The sequence below is a fragment of the Notothenia rossii genome (assembly GCF_949606895.1).
Source record: "Notothenia rossii genome assembly, chromosome: 2".
NCBI lineage: Eukaryota > Metazoa > Chordata > Actinopteri > Perciformes > Nototheniidae > Notothenia > Notothenia rossii.
In genome coordinates this window covers 76434383-76451756 of record NC_136904.1, presented here as the reverse complement: position 1 = coordinate 76451756, position 17374 = coordinate 76434383, and the positions used below count along the sequence as shown (strand labels likewise).

Here is a 17374-nt window from a genome sequence, read left to right as displayed (position 1 = left end):
CTTAATCCTCACCCGGCTCAGTTTACCAATTGACCTGGACGTGGCGGATGATGATGTGCTTAGAATGGGAAAATGTTGATCATCGAGCTCCATGACAATCGGGTTTATAATGGACAGTGAAGATGTTAATGAGGTAAAGACTTGCATTCACATGTATTTAACAGGCAAGAATACAAGGGAAACATTTAAAGAAACACCGCAGTCTCCTTCGGGGGCCATAACCAGCACCATTTCACTGTTTGCAGTTTTAACTGTATTGTTTAGAGCTCATTTAGTGTGAGGTTGAAAACACAAGAACAGAGTCATTGGTAATCAAAATACTGTCGAAATTGGATACAGAAATATTGTAATACATTCCGGTGAATAATAATCATCTTCACAAGTGCAGGTAGAAAGACTCAGCAGAGGTGGCTGCTCTCACTGGGGAGGTGTCAGGTCAGAACAAAGGTGGGACACATTTGAAATATTTGAGGGACACTTGATTTCCCTCCTCTTTTAAATGCTTTGACCACTTTGACAGCTGCTAAATCACTTTAATCCCACCTGAAATTAGATACTTCAAAATGATTAAATAGTTTTGCCAAAGTCTTTTTTTGAAGGGTAAAATCACAGTTAATCATACAGCATGCTCTGCCACTGAGCATATAGAAGATGGTTATTAAGAAATAGCAATTAGAATTCAAGGTGAAAACTTCATTAATTGAGATTCCTCCTGTTTAAATCTTAATAGCTTTCATTTAATACGATGTTGGTAAGTTGGAGTTGTTTGACTTTGCATTCAGTATAACCATTCATCATGTGTCTGTGTGTTTCTTTAGGGTATTTGGGTCCCAGAGGGTGAAACGGTGAAGATTCCTGTAGCCATTAAAATCTTAAGTGAGGCCACCGGACCCAAGGCTAACGTGGAGTTCATGGACGTGAGTATCCTGAAAATCTAGAGATAAAACAGACATAAAAAACACAGTTTTTTCTCAATTTATTTGTTTTTCTATTGATTGTTTTCAAAGGTGTGGCCTGTTTGGCCAATAGTGACACATGTTGGAATAACACCATCTTAAAAGCTCTCACCAGATAATTTAAACTAATTCTCAGTCATTTTAAAAGAAAGCAAAACTTAACAAAATATCTGTTAGTGAAATAATGAGGAACTAAGTTTAGACCCCATAGACACCAGAATAGAAACCATCAGGGGCCCCTAGGACCACAGCACACACACACACACACACACACACACACACACACACACACACACACACACACACACGCGCACAGTGCACAAGGCCCCATTCATGAAACATTCACAGCACGGCTCATTTCAAAAGGAAAAGGGGAAGAAAAAAATCTAAATTATCACCCTATGATGATGCAATGCAGATGAAATAACCTCCATCAACACGCGTACACATTGGCACACGCACATGGAAAGCGACCCAATTGCACTCATGTTAAACTTAGTTTGACAGTCTAGTAGGGAGAGTTTTGAAATGTTAGCACATCTATTTTTAACAGGAGATCTTTGATGAATATCCCGTGTGTGTTTAAACTAATGCTCTGTTTGCTTCGAGGGCTTGTCTGACAATCGAAGAACCAGATATCTACTATAAAAGAACACATACTGTAGGGGCACACAACATGGGTGATTGGGGCTTTATGATTTAGAGGAATAGAGATATAAAAGTCTAAATGGTACTCGCAAGAACAACATGCATTTCAATCCTGTGTTTGTGTGTGTGTGTGTGTGTGTGTGGGTGTGGGTGTGTGTGTGTGTGTGTGTGTGTGTGTGTGTGTGTGTGTGTGTGTGTGTGTGTGTGTGTGTGTGTGTGTGTGTGTGTGTGTGTGTGTGTGTGTGTGTGTGTGTGTGTGTGTGTGTGTGTGTGTGTGTGTGTGTGTGTGTGTGTGTGTGTGTGTGTGTGTGTGTGTGTGTGTGTGTGTGTGTGTGTGTGTGTGTGTGTGTGTGTGTGTGTGTGTGTGTGTGCGCGCGCGCGAGCGAGCATGATGATAATAAAAAGACAGCTTCTCACCACCAACCACCCTATTCAAACCTCACTGTGATTGTGTGACAGAATTTGCATGCATAGCTCAGAATGTTAATTTACATTACATGGTAGACCTCACAGTTCTGTAAAGAACAATAGTCAAATTCACCCAAACTATTATTTTTCTGTGTTTGTAATTCAATAACAGAAGCAGGGATAATGTTAACAATTCAGATTGCGTTAAAAATGTATGTAACTGACTTCACAACAAAAAGCAGTGGATATATTGTGATTGAGTTAGCAAAAAAGCAATGTTAATGTTAATAATAAAAGTGGCCTTAAGTCACACATAAATACTGAGCAAATGTGATGATATTTTGTCTATTCCTTTTGCGTTCCTCCATGTATTTCCCAGTGCTTCCTGACTTTACATTCACGTAGTTGCACAGTCTTCCTTTATTGACTGCTGAGCAGCTGGAGGCTCCGCTCCTGCCCCAGGGGACATTAGTGGTAGTTACTGAGGGAAAGGAGAGTTCAATTCATTTACTTCAACTATCCGTATGTGCCCAGTCGGACTGGGAATTCTGACTGTTGACCTTCTAGCTTCAGGCTACACTCAGTTGCCACTGACTGTTTGAAGAATGTCACAGAGTATTGATTGTCCTTTAGTGTGCATTTGTGTGTGTGCTTCTGTGTAGAGTTTCCCTCTCCTTACCTGTGGAGCACTTAACAGAGGAGAGATTCTCCTTGTCAACAGCACATTATCCAAAATGTTTGCACCAGCAACAAAATGCCAACACTCGCTCCCTGCTGCTAGCGCCTTACAGGTTGTCAGGGTGTCAGTACCCAGCAGGTTTGCATTTACATGTGTGCATGTGTGTGTTTGTGCGTGTATTTTAATCATAAAGAGGCTACAGGCAGACAGGTCATGCTTCAGTATGTCTTTTTTTTCTCTTTTTGAAAGACAAATTCCTGCTCAGGGCTTGTTTTCTTTGAAGCAGCAGAAACCCTTGTGGTCTGTCCTTGGAAATTGAATTCACTGATGCAGTTTCCCCGTGTGTATGAAGATTATCTTCCTTTCTTTTCAATAATGTTTTGCTCAATATTTGTTCAATATGAGCAACAAACAGACCGGATAACTTGAGTAAAATAAAAACATGCAGTATTTTTTCTAAACTATAATAATACACCGTGTTTATATAGCACTTTTCAAAAGTTAGACAGTGCTTTGAAAAAAGTGTACTTCAATATCAGAAGTGTCCTTTAAAAATAGATGAGTGTGTTTTGAGATGTTTACAATTTCATCCTGTCTTTTGCCTCCTTCAAAACGTATCAAAACAAACAATATTCAATGTTAAGTGAACAAGGTTTTTTTTCATCCGTTCTACTGTATGCCATCAATCAAGAAAAGACTGCAGAGACATACCGGCTATTTGATACATCTATAATCCATTGACATACTGTACATTGATTCGTTGTGTAATTCAAGCCATATTTCAAAGTTTATTTCATTAAATAGAATTTGATTCGGCCTTGAATGTCCTAATAACACACTAAATATCCCACAAATTAGTGTGTTTTGTTGCTATATTATTGTTAAAATCTATCACTTATAATTACAGCAGTACGTTTTGAAGTCAACACGTTAATAGAATGTTTTCTCGAACAGCTGTTTCTGTAACTCTGAGTGTGTGAAATGTCCATTTTGTGTTATTGTAATGTATCAAACTCAGAAAATATACGGTACAAAATAAGAATAAGATAAGATGGACCTATATTGATCCCCGTAGGGAAATGCAGGTGTTAAAGCAGCAACAGAGTAAGAGTCAAATACAGGACAGTACAGATAAGAGTTCACAAAAGAATGATACAAATACAATTATAAGTAACTGTTAAAACAAGATATCACAACAACAAGGTAAAACGTTGATCAGTTAAATGAACATATATATACATATTTAAGTTTGAATGCTGAGTTGTAGGGTCTCTTATTCGTAAAAATTCTGTTCACAGATTTTAATCTATTCATATATGTCGTGATCCCCTCCCTTTACATTTATATATGTCAAGGCATATCAAAGTTAAATGGCCAGTGAGTATGATAAAGGAAGGAACATTTAGCAGAATGTACTATAATGTTTATAACTATTGTTTCATTAAGGTATATTTACCTAAAACTAAGTATCTAATTAATTAGGGATACCTAGAGTCATCCAGATTTAGTAGCATTACATACTGTCCTCTATCCTTACCATACCGTATATAATGCTAAACTCTTGATCAGAGATCTGATTATGCATGCGTTGTGACACATGAGCCGTAAACTGTAAATGCTCGGATGTGTTGTGGGTTGTAAACATCTGTCAATGTTCACTGGACCTCCTCATACTGCATTTATGTCTCTCCCCAACACACACACACAAAGCACACCCACTGATGTTTTGTATTTTTGCTGCACAGCTATCCATCTCATGATGAATTGTGTGTGTGTGTGTGTGTGTGTGTGTGTGTGTGTGTGTGTGTGTGTGTGTGTGTGTGTGTGTGTGTGTGTGTGTGTGTGTGTGTGTGTGTGTGTGTGTGTGTGTGTGTGTGTGTGTGTGTGTGTGTGTGTGTGTGTGTGTGTGTGTGTGTGTGTGTGTGTGTGTGCGCTTGTGTGTGTGTGCGCTTGTGTGTGCGCTTGTGTGTGTCTTACACATTTTTTTATGATCCTCCTTTTAAATTCAGTATTGCTAACTAATTAAAATATTTGCTCTTGTTCTAAAAATGCCGCATTTAAAGATGTTGAAACTACAGGCAAGTTCAAAGCTTTTCAAATAATATGCATTAGCAGATTCTTTATATACTGTATGCTTTTTCTACACTGGCAAATATGTTCTTACATAAACACTTTAGACCAAACCTGTTGAAGAACACAACTCACTCACTGTGTGTGGCATTAAAGTACAGTGACACATGATTTACATCAATCTCACCTTGGCCTACATTTTACATTTTAGTTACAAAGCAAGCTGACAGTCTTATGAAGCAGTGGTTCACTTTGAGGTTGAGGTTATGAATACAAATCTTCTGTTTCTGTGAAATTGTGCTGCCAGCTTTGATGGAAACTTCTGCATTAAACAGAATAAGGGAACATATGGTCTTTCACAGTTCAGTCTCCTTTTGTAAACACGATAACATCTCTGCCTGTGGTCTGAGCCTTTGAACTCTTGCTCTGGCATTTGTCCTCCTACACCAACTGGAAGCCTACTTGTTTGATCTCAATGTAACACATTTAGAATATGGTATCTGTTTCCACATAGATATATGTTATGGTTCTGATTCTGCAAACAGCACCGGTGTTAAGCATCAGGATTTTAAGGCCCCGTCCACATGGAGACGATTTCAGTTGTATCCGCTAAAGTTTTTTATCGTATAGACAGTTCATCGACACGAAGCCGAAACGGAGCCGCGGTTTCAGAGCCCGAAACCGATACTCTTTGAAACCGGCTCCCAAAGTGGGTAAGTCTGGAGACGAAACGCTTGCGGCTCCGTGTGTACGCCCTATACGATATTTCCCTGAATCGATGACGCCATAGACCCGCCTCTCCCCACCTCTCCTGCTCACCCCCGCGTCATTGCTGATGCGTTTCGCCAACAACAACAACAATGGCGGATCACAGGGTTGCGTTCGTGCCCCAGACGCTACTGAACATGATACAGATTTTAGTGAATATCCGCCATCTCCTACCTTGTTTGTTTGTGTATGCCTTATGCTCGGGGGATCTTATTCGCTGCTTTTGGTGTATTTTGTGGCGGAAGTACAGCGCCACATACAGGCCCGGCATATGTACTACAACGTCTCCAGTTTCAAGAAGGTTTCGTTTGGACGGACCCATTTCTTGAGCCGATTCCGTATGGTCGCAATACTTTTGATCGACTTTGGTTCGAAATCGGTTTCGTCTCCGTGTGGACGGGGCCTAAGGGTCCATGTACAGCTTTATTCAAACAATAACAAAGTGGTGCCGAGGTTTGAAACTGAATTTCAAGACCAAAAACGCACACAACTAGCTAAGACAACAACAACAACAACACCATGTCAGTAATGTATTCTATTGGTGTTTTGTCACGACAGTTGGCTTTTGTCTAAGATTTAAAATAGCACTGTATGAACTGTTTCCACGCAAGTTTTCTGGAGATGTAAAGTTACAATCAACTCCCAATTTATTAGAGGTTTCTTATATTTTCTTAATCCAAAAATACATTATATAACAATAACATTTAAATTAAATACCAACAAACTGAATTCAATATTTCTGTTGTTGTTCATTCGCTGTGTCTAAAACACTGAATGTAACGTGAAACTGCTCTATCCAGTTTATTTACAGATGTAATAAATGATCCACATGTTACTTTAATGCGAATGACCCAAGTGATATGAGCGACTTATCAGAATTACCTTTAAATCATCCCAAATTCATAGCTCGTTAACCATCACACAAAGTATTGTTACATTCCTCATTATTTCACATATCAACCTGTCCACCTGACTCTTGCCCCCACATGCCTGAGTGTGTCTCTGTCTCGTTCAGGAGGCCCTCATCATGGCGAGCATGGAGCACCCCCACCTGGTCCGCCTGCTGGGCGTCTGCCTGAGTCCCACCATCCAGCTGGTCACACAACTGATGCCTCATGGGTGCCTGCTCGACTACGTCCATGAGCACAAGGACAACATCGGATCACAGCTGCTGCTCAATTGGTGTGTCCAGATTGCCAAGGTAAGGATGGAGGAGGTTGCTTTTTTGCAGGTGTTTTACTTGCTGTACAGATGATTGGTTTGGCGATTGGCTGGTTGCTTGGTTTGGTTTTTGGTTCTAATAATAATAATTATAATAATGGGTTTCATTTATAAAGCACTTCATATTTGATTTCAAATCCTGAAGTGCTACAAGCAGTGAGCATGAACAGTATAAATAAACATTACACAGCACGGTAGAATTAATAAAAAGCAACAAACAATAGAAATTAAAATAAAATAAATGGGTGGTAGAAAGGTCTAGGCAAAGGCTCTACTGAAAAGATGGGTTTTGAGGCCTTTTATAAAAGCCTCCACGGTCTGTGGTGCTCTCATGGTCTCCCATAGTACGGAGCTTAGTCCTGGGGGGTTTGAGGAAGTTGCAGGAGCGGTTGGTCCGCAAGGAGGTATGGGGGATGAGGAGTTCCTTGAGGTAGGGAGGGGCAGTTCCATGGACACACTGGTGGGTGAGGACGGAGACCTTGAATTCGATCCTCAGTTCCACGGGTAGCCAGTGTAGTGCTTTAAGGATGGGGGTGATGTGTTCATATGTGCGCACCCTCATCAGGATCCTAGCAGCGCTGTTCTAAATGTATTGGAGCTTCTGGATGCTTTTGTTTGGGATCCCGATGAGGAGTGCATTGCAGTAGTCCAGCCTGGAGGAGACAAAGGCGTGGACCAGCTTTTCGGCGTCAGACAAAGTGAGTGTGGGGCAGAGTTTGGCGATGTTCCTGAGGTGGTAAAAGGAATTCTTGCACAGCTGTTTAATGTGAGCCTCAAAGGTCAGATGGGCGTCCATTTTCCCACCCAGGTTGGTGCCTATTAAGGAGAGGGTAATGTCCTGGCCGGAGAAGGTGATGGTGGATGACCGAACCTGGTGTGGGGTGCCAACTATAATGGCTTCGGTCTTGGAGTTGTTGAGTTCCAGGAAGTTCTGCTTCATCCACGCCTGTATCTCCTCCAGGCAGGCAGTGAGTGTGGGTGAAGGCAGGGCTGCAGAGGAGGCAGGGTTGATCCTGAGGTACAGTTGGGTGTCATCAGCCTAACAATGGAATGATACTCCATGTCGGCTGATGATAGAGGCAAGGGGGAGCATGTAGAGTGTGAAAAGGGTTGGACCGAGAACTGATCCTTGAGGGACACCACAGGTGACGTTGTGGGTACCCGACTCTGCCTCACCCAAGGAGACGTACTCTGTTCTCCCGGTGAGGTATGATCTGAACCAATCAAGGGGAGAGTCAGAGAGTCCGATGGTTGAGTGCAGACGATGGAGGAGGATGCCGTGATCGACGGTGTCGAAAGTTGAAGTGAGATCGTGGAGGATGAGGAGAGAGGGAGAGCCAGGATCAGCCGACGTTAGCAGGTCGTTGGTGACCCTGACCAGGGCAGTTTCTGTGCTATGGCCTGAGCGGAAACCAGACTGGAACTTCTCAAATAGGTTGTTGGAGTTTAGGTGGTCCTGGAGCTGAGCAGCAACTATTTTTCCAGCACGTTTGATAGAAAAGGAAGGTTGGAAATGGGTCTGTAGTTGGCCAGGACTCCCGGGTCAAGGGAAGGTTTTTTGAGACGAGATTTAATGACAGCGGTTTTTAGGGCAGAGAGGTTTACGATCTTAGTGATCATGGGGCTCATGGTACAGATGTACAATTTCACAAGAGCTGACGGAATGAGGTCCAGGACACAGGTGGAGGGCTTCATCCTCCACCTATCTGGTCGATTGAGAGATAAGTAAGGATTTGTTTTATACATTGAGAGTTAATTGTGTTACCTGAACAGTTTGTCTAAAATAAATAGTCTCCATCTACTGTTGCCTTTTTTGCTGCCTGAGCTGCTACATCAAATTGTCTAAATCAATAAGTGGTCATTTGGAGAGTTGGAGAGTTTTACTACATCGTAACTGTGGACTCACCACTTTATGTTTCAGAATTAGGTTATAACACTTTGCTGGTATCTGCCAAATGTTATCAATAACCTTGACTGTTATTCCATGACCTTTTGGATCGATCCATCTACTGTGATTGGTATGTTACTTTAATGTTCTTGTTTTGATCTGTTTGTCCTTTCTGATAGATGGAAAGATAGTTACTGTTGAGAATGTTATTTTTATATACATCTTTTTTGCTGTGGTACGCTTATGATTATACTTAGTCTTTTTTCTCCCTTCCTTTTATTTGTGAGTTGTCGAAGGTTGCCATGCATCCTTGTCCTTTTTGAAACCTTATCTATAAGTGTTAGTGTTTGTTTGGAAAACATGTAATAAAAGGACACAAGTGTGATTCAATAGCTGGGTGTGAACATATCTAGTCTTAAAGAGACCAAGTGAATTACTTTCTTTCTTCCACAGTGAAAAGTACATTACCTGTGATATGTGGTGAAGTGTCTGTGAGTGTGTTGGAAAGAATTCAACAGCCAACAGTGGCGCCCCTTACCAGCCTCTCTGGAGGAGTGAAGTAAATAATTCAAAGCCTTTCTTGACTTTGTTGAGGGAAGTGTTGAGCAGAGGGGGCTCAGTTTTACAAGATCATGGATGCAGGTTTGCATTATAATGTGTTCTAGTATTTGTCAATAGGTTATACACCTGTTAATGACCTCACTTCTTCTGTCACCAAATCACCACATCATTGAATCACAACCGTTAAAACAACTGTGCAATATAAACAAACAGATTTTGTATTCATGTTTTTATCAACTATCAAATGTATTCGTGACAAGTGTATTCAATAGTAGGAATATTCCGTATTTTTACTACTGTATAACTACATTTCCAAACAGAGTGCATTTGACAGATGGCTGATGACATGATCTTAAACTGAGAGCAAACTAATTGGATAAAAAGACAAAAGAAGCATATTGAAAATGACTAAGCAGTCGCTGCAGTCCTAGATTTCATAACTTAGACCAGTGGTTCCCAACCTTTTTTCCCAAGAGCCCCCCCCAAATGACTCCTGTTGGAAGTCACACACACACACACATTAATTACGCAACAGCTGTAATTAAAGTTTAAAAGTCTCAAATGCTACAACTACTGTCATAAACTGGATGAATGTTATGTATTTTGTTAAAGGAGGATGAAAGCGTAATTAAGGAGCACTATTGGAGTGACTTTGATGGTTATTGGACTCGGGATTCATTCATTTGAAATTAAAGGACGGCGCAAGTGGAAACAATTCACAAAGGGATTAAACTGTTTAAAATACATGCTCAAAGTAAACCGGATTTTGCCGATGTGTTTATGTGGATTCAAAAGTCGTAAATAATCTACAAAATGGAGGAGACCGATCTGATCGGAGCAACTGTGACAAATAATCTGAAACCGGCATGGACAATGACTATGTTTTAAAAATGCGCTTATCCAGAAAAGCCTGGTTTGGACACTTTACGGGCAGAAGAAACATTTCTATTAAAGAAATAATTATACATTTCTGTCTTTTTACGCCTTTATTAGCTACTAACTAACATTTTTATTAAAATTAATTAATCAATTAGTTTTATATTTTATTGTAATGTAGAGACAAGGCCTTTAGCGAAAATTATGTATTGCGTTCCAATTATATGTAAAAAAAAAAAGAAAAAAGTCTAAATATGATATTTGGCCTCAAATCATCTGAGGAAACAAACCCACCCCCCAGGTTGGGAACCACTGACTTACACAAATGTTTCTGTTGCCATTTTAGGTTAAATCAGAGGGAGGCAGTTCTCCAATGAGCTTCCATGGGAATGTAATTAAATATCAATTAAATTGTTACAAAGTTATGATCACACTGCATACAGTGCTTGTTTTGTACCAAAAAAGCACAGCATGCATTGAATCTTGCCTCGCCATCAAACTTAGCATGCTGTTCAAGACAAATATTTTCATTGTATGGAATCTATCACACAAATTACTTTGTGGAAAAAGGGTGTTGATCGATTATATACACATGAATAAATACAAGCCCGCTGTGAACAGTTGTGAACATAGAGCGATGTATAATTCATTAAGGGTAGAAATTATGATGTATTATTTACCGCTGTTATTCCGTGTCTCAAACGTTTATTGTTTAGTGTTTTCAATAATTGTCTCGACTCCTGGGGGCTCAAATAGCCATCAGAGGCCACGGTTAATAAGGTGCCCACTAGGGTTCATGCTCACGCCCACACAATGTGTCCGATTCACACAATGCATTTATGTTCCAACATGGAGAATCGGGACACTCAGCCTAACTCCATCAGCATCCCCATGTGTTCCCTGAGTATTATTCCATTATCTTCATCATAGATGCATACATCCACTCACGCAGGGTCTTACAGCGCTCTCAAGGCTCTTGCAAGTGACAGGGTTCCACTCTCTGAGGCAACACCCCTGTGGCCCCTCCGCTCTGTCATGGCCGCCATCGCAGCCATAGATTATGAATGGGGTGATCTGCCATGAGACTCATACTAATGAGCAGATTCATTAGAGCTATACGCACGCAGGACTCTGAAGCCACACAATGTTTTTCTTTCCTTGGGTCTGACTTTTTTTCCTGTTTTTCTCTTTTTATTCCCCCCCACTATTACCTACTCTATCATTCTCTACTCATTATGTCTGCTTGCTTTTTAAACCTCCTCCTCGTTCACACACTCTCTGGTCCTCTTGTTCCTGTATATAATGTAAAGTGGTACTAGAGTGTTTATGATGTACTACAAATGATATATTTAATTATGATTTCACTGCAATACCGTGGTGTTGTTGACTTTATCTAGGCGACTTCCTCAGGAAACCTGACACCAATTTGTCAACTGATATAAAGGAAGTGAAATCCACCGTTATAAAGATGTCTTGTTGGCGATTATAATTTCTGATAGCAGTACCAACATGCTTAAGTGTCTCCTGATACCCCTCTAACAAAAAAAATAATGAGCACATACTCCTCTTTTTAATATAGTAAGCTGTCAACAAGATATATATATTCAGCTGGCATGTTCTTGGAAATGTTTTACAGAATGATGAGCACTTATGATCTGTACTTACTTTAATTTGAAACATGTTGGATTTCCCTCCAGTGCTGCTCCAATGGATTCCTATTAATGAGCCATACAACTGTTCCCTTGGGCAGTGCTTTGTGCTTAATGAAGCTCAATTCAATCGAGTTTACTGGCAACATGAAACATGTACAGGAGAAACAATTCAGTTCAGCTGTTAAATGGTACTGTGTACGGATATTTTATCACTTACAGTAGTTGTTACTTCTCTTTACACAGGATCTACCAGTAAATGTATACTTCTTAATTTGAAATTAAAAAAGAACTGAGCGTCACCTGGGATGGCCACAAACTGTCCAACCACACGCATCCCATGTATCTTGGCGTTACACTGGATAGGACACTCTCTTTCAAGAAACACCTAGAGAACACCAAAGCCAAGGTCAACACCCGCAACAACATCCTGCGCAAACTAGTGAACTCCAAGTGGGGCGCAGATCCACCAACAATCCGTGCAACTGCCATGGCCCTGCGTTTCTCTACAGCAGAGTATGCCTGCTCAAGCTGGAGCCGATCACGTCACACACGACACCTGCCGCATCATCACGGGATGCGTTAAGACAACACTTGTCCCGTGCCTCTACGCGCTAGCCGGCATCTCTCCCCCGCACATCAGACGACTAGGTATCGCTCAAGATGAACGGAGAACACAGGAGACAGACATCAGACACCCCTTACATGGCCACGTAGCACCCCCACGCAGGCTCCGATCCAGAGCCAGTTTTCTGCAGACAGTCCTGCCCCTCCAGACAACCAAACAAGCAGCAAGAACCAACATCTGGGAAGATCAATGGCAAAGAAATTACACACGAGCTCTTGAATGGCTGGACAGAGGAATCACACCAACGGAAAGCCTCGCTAGTGGCCACGACCTTGGCTGGACAACCTGGAAGTCACTTAATAGACTGCGTGTGGAACAGGGGAGGTGCAAAGCACTGATGAAAGTGTGGAACTACACCACAGAAGACACATGCAGCTGTGGATCAGTGCAAACAATGTTCCACCTACTGGAATGTCCCAATGCCCCCCGGTGCAGTCCGGAAGACCTGGCAGAACCTACCCCATCAGCTGTGGCCTGTGCCCGATACAATCTGAGATTGCTACGGACTCGAAGAAGAAGAATTTGAAATTAACAAGTACAAATGCATTGACAACTTATTTTACATTGAGTTCTAATAGTGTTTGTCTGACAGCATTCTTTTCCACCTTAATCTAAAATGACGGGGAAAAAAAGAAAGAATAGTTTTACAAAATACAGCAATAACATTCAGAATCAGTTCCATCTTAAGCTCAACACGCTTAATGTGATCATCAGTTATCACAGTTATATTCTGCATTATTGTGCCTGTAATAATATGAGACCATTTGGAAGATTCTGCATACATTCTTTCCAACCGGCAGAAGAGAAACTCAAATACAGAAGCAGTGAAATGATATCATTAGCTGCTTTCACACATGTCGTACATAGCAGTGATGGTTGCAATAGCAATTCATATTCTTGTAAAATATTTAGTGTGAATCACACGCATTCAGCCTTTGAAGGAAAGCTTGGTGTCTTACTACATGTGAGACTTGTTTCTGAATTATGGTTCATAACCGCATCAATACACCACTACAACCTCCTTTCCGTGCTATAGGAATACATCATCAAATTGTGTGTGTGTGTGTGTGTGTGTGTGTGTGTGTGTGTGTGTGTGTGTGTGTGTGTGTGTGTGTGTGTGTGTGTGTGTGTGTGTGTGTGTGTGTGTGTGTGTGTGTGTGTGTGTGTGTGTGTGTGTGTGTGTGTGTGTGTGTGTGTGTGTGTGTGTGTGTGTGTGTGTGTGTGTGTGTGTGTGCGTGCGCGCGTGCGTCTGGGTCACTGAGTCATTTCTCTGTGTAAACCAAGGTAGTCAAACATGCATCCCCGCCAGGGTTCCAATGTAAACTCAGTCAAGTCCAATTCCATTCTACTTTATTCAACCCCTCTCACCTCATTCACACCAACGGTGTTTCAGGGCCGGTTCGGAGCTGGAGCTTGAAAAGCACCGGGTTTTCCTGTTCACACCGCAGTGGAGCAGCCTCTTAGCTCCGGAATCCGGTTCATTTCAAGCACCAAAAAATGGCCAAAGCACCGCATACGTCACGCTTGAGTCGAGGCGGGGGCAGTGCTTAATTTGTAAATCATAAGGTGCCGGAACGCAAAGTACATATGACAGCTCAGGGATGACGAGACGCGTACAGGTCCCGGAACGTATACAGAAAAGGTGCTGAAAACAACATGAAAATGTCCACTTGCAACGCTGTGGGACTTACAAGCCTCAATTTCAAATAGTATCCATGGTATAAATGTTATGACGATAATTTATAATTGTTTAGGCTAGTACGCACAACATAGGCAAATGCCCACATCACCACAGGTGGGACTTCAGTATACAGCCAGCAATTAATTTAGAGGTTTAACGTGTAGAGGTTTAACGTGTAAAAACGTGTAGAGGTTTAACGTGTAAAAAAAATATTTATTAGGCCTATTCAAAGATTGGCACGGCGGCCTATTAAGACAGTATGTTTGCTCACCATATTTAGTTGTTTAAAACACCCCACATCCCGTGCATGTCCGGATTGTCCTCTATCTCTTTTTTTCTGCTTTTACTGCGTGTGTCTGTGGCAGTTCTGTGTCCTTTGGCCACCCAGGACCTCACGTACGGGACTGGATTGAATTTAGCCAGGGGGGGTCCAACAAGATTTAGGAAGAGTAAAGATGACATGGTAGATGTGAGCAAAGAGCTACGGTTGGGAGTGCAAATCAAGTTCATTTGAGAAAATCCGCGCTCACATTCAGCACTTGCAATGGGAATGCTGTTGACAGCAACAAGTAACTCCATCAGCTCATCGGGATGTCTTTACCATCTGAGTCTCTGTACGTTCTGTAGGCCCGTATGACTGTGCGCGGGTTGGCAATGTTGAAGCGCTGACACAGTGACTCGACCTCAATCTCTCCATACAGCGCACCTGCGTCCTCGGGCCAGTATTGTGCGTAAAGCACCTTCAACTCCTCAATGAACTTGTTATATCCAGTTTTATCTGGCATCCGGCCTCCTTGAGATAACATACGGTCCTCCAAGTTCTTGGCCACAGTTAGAAAAAACTGACCTGTCGCTGGACGTCCCACACTCTTCTACGCTCAATGCGCTCTCCTCTCCTACTGAATCTTCCTGCTGTAAGCCAGCTGATGTCACGGTTCCGCTCGCCTCTTGCTCCGGCTGTTGTACCGGGCTAGTTGATGCCAGGGTACCCACCCTTTGCTGTTGGTGGTCCACCTGGCTGACGGTAGCTGGCTCCTGTTCCGGCTGGCGGTGAACCTGACCCGCTGCCCGGACTTGGCTAGCTGTCGGTTAGCTAGCTGGCTAGCTGTTGCGGCGCTAACCTCCTCCTGGTTTTGACCATCAACATGACCGCTGCAGCTGCCCTCGTCGCTGCTTGTGGAGGCTTTTCTGACTCGTTTTGAAGTGTCTATTACCTCTTCCTTCTTTTTGAATAAAGACAGTAAATGTAACTGTCTTTTTGACATGCTTGCATTGAATCACCGTTTCTTCCTCTCTGCGACGTGCTCCTCATGTGGCGAATTTCAAAAGTGAAAGACGTTTGTCCGTTGGTCCAGCTTTTCAGTGCGTCAACACAGATCTCCGACTCTTTCAAATCTTAATCTTAATAAACGACATGAAATTCTTGGGATTTTTTCTGTAAATTAATATCTGCATATTTTATTTCATTTTAACCTTTTTTTATTTTTATTTTTTGTGAGAGGTACCGGATCTGCCCAAATAGGTGCCGGAACACAGGGTGGCCAAAATGAAGAGGTGCCGGATCCTGTTCCGGCAGGATCCGGCTCAAATTAACCACTGGGCGGGGGCATGGGGAATCGGAATCGTCGTTGAAGTTCATGATTACGACTGTAAAGCAGTTTTGAATGTAGCATGTAACGACTGTAAAGTTGGTAGTAAAGTCGTCCCATGTCTTCCATTTCTTCCATTTCTTCCATTTCGTTTTGACAGAGCAAAACCAAAACGAGTAGCGCTTCAATAAAATCGGCCATTCTGGTTGTTGTCGGTGTGAGCTGTGCGTCATGACGCGAACGATGACGCAATGACGCAGCACCAGTCGGACTCTGGGCAGTGTGAAAAGAGCCGGAGCTAAACCGAAGAACCGGTTCTGAACCTGAAAAGCTCTAGCACGGAGCTTGAACCGGAGTTGCGTTGGTGTGAATGAGGTATCAGACGTATTTATTTTGTGATGCTATTTTCTTTTTTACGTCTGTCTCTGGACATTTATGTAAAAAATCATATCCCTAAAATGTCCCTGATGCTCATACGAGAACTTTGTCTTTTCTTGGTACAAATAATAATGCTTTCCTTTTTTCTGCATTAATGAAGCAGGGTTGACTTAAAATATGCTGACCACGGTAAACCCTTGCTTGTTTTTAAAAAAACACCCACAGTGATACTTTTTAATGTGCAAAAAGGTTGATAAACATTTACAGTGTGCTGAATGGCTCGGCTAACTTTTGAATATTGAAAAAAAAATAGTATTTTGCTACTTAAATAGGACATTGTTTTTTGCTGATTTGTATGCAAGTAATGATATTTTAGTGCTGAAAAAGATGTGCTTTCAGTCCAAAATAAAACAGTGACCAATTATTTTTGAAATAAACTGTCAGCATTAAGTTGTTCCCTTTACAAAACGACAGTGTTAAGATTATGACGTTGTGTGTAGTAAGTAGGAACATCACACGTTTACAGTGATTAACATCGTAGGAACATCACACGTTTACATTGATTAACATCGTAGTATTTATTGAGATACTTTATATCGTCTCTCAGTTTTTATACAGACCAACCATGTTGGAATGACTACACAGAAACGTGTACTTCTTCCCTCTTTTTTGCACACTTGTTTCTTGTAGAAAACATGCAAGTTGCATTCAGACGTTTGATTCCACCATCAGTGACGGAAAGCATGCCTACTCCAAGACGTCATGTTAACACTGTGAGCGAGGAGCAGATCACAGGTGTTGAGCCTTTGATGCTTCCAACCCTTACAAATGTCAACAAGTGTCCGCCTCTCTCCCTTCCCCTTGCTGTATCTCTCACTCTAGCTCTGTCCCTCTCTTTCATTTCCAAGCTAATTAATTCTGAAGCTTTTTTGTGGTGCTCTTTCATGGCTGCATAAATCAGTGTATGATTCAATTTTAGCAGCTAAAATACCTCCTCTCCCCTGGGTAAATATCATCCTGAAAGGCTTGTTTGATTTGAGAGGGCAGCTCTCTATGTTGTCATCATTTACAATTCTCATCAAAGTAGAGGCCTGATTAGGTAGAAGTCATGGATTTTTGTTTTTTCATCCTTTTTTTTCATGCAAATGGTATTGAAGCACAATGTACTGTATCATAAACAAGCTGTTGTTGAAGTTTTAGAGTAATCCATGATACAAATAAATGGTAATTGAAACAAGAAATTGGACTAAAATGCATTTACATATTGGCCTTTTGATATACTGTAGGGCCAATATGGTCTCGAAAGAAAAAAACAGCAGTGTGGGGCGGCTGTAGGAAGAACAATGTCCATTAATCGTACAATTTGAGGTTTGA

The 17374-nt window shown here is 41.6% G+C and overlaps 1 protein-coding gene across 1 annotated transcript in view; it reads left to right on the top strand.

Moving 5' to 3' along the window:
- Positions 1-17374, top strand: part of erbb4b (erb-b2 receptor tyrosine kinase 4b) — a 309188-nt gene that overhangs the window by 251097 nt on the left and 40717 nt on the right. The window contains exons 11-12 of the mRNA XM_079665758.1: positions 819-917; positions 6545-6730. Coding sequence (XP_079521884.1) covers positions 819-917; positions 6545-6730 — 285 coding nt within the window. The remainder of the gene's footprint in view (positions 1-818; positions 918-6544; positions 6731-17374) is intronic.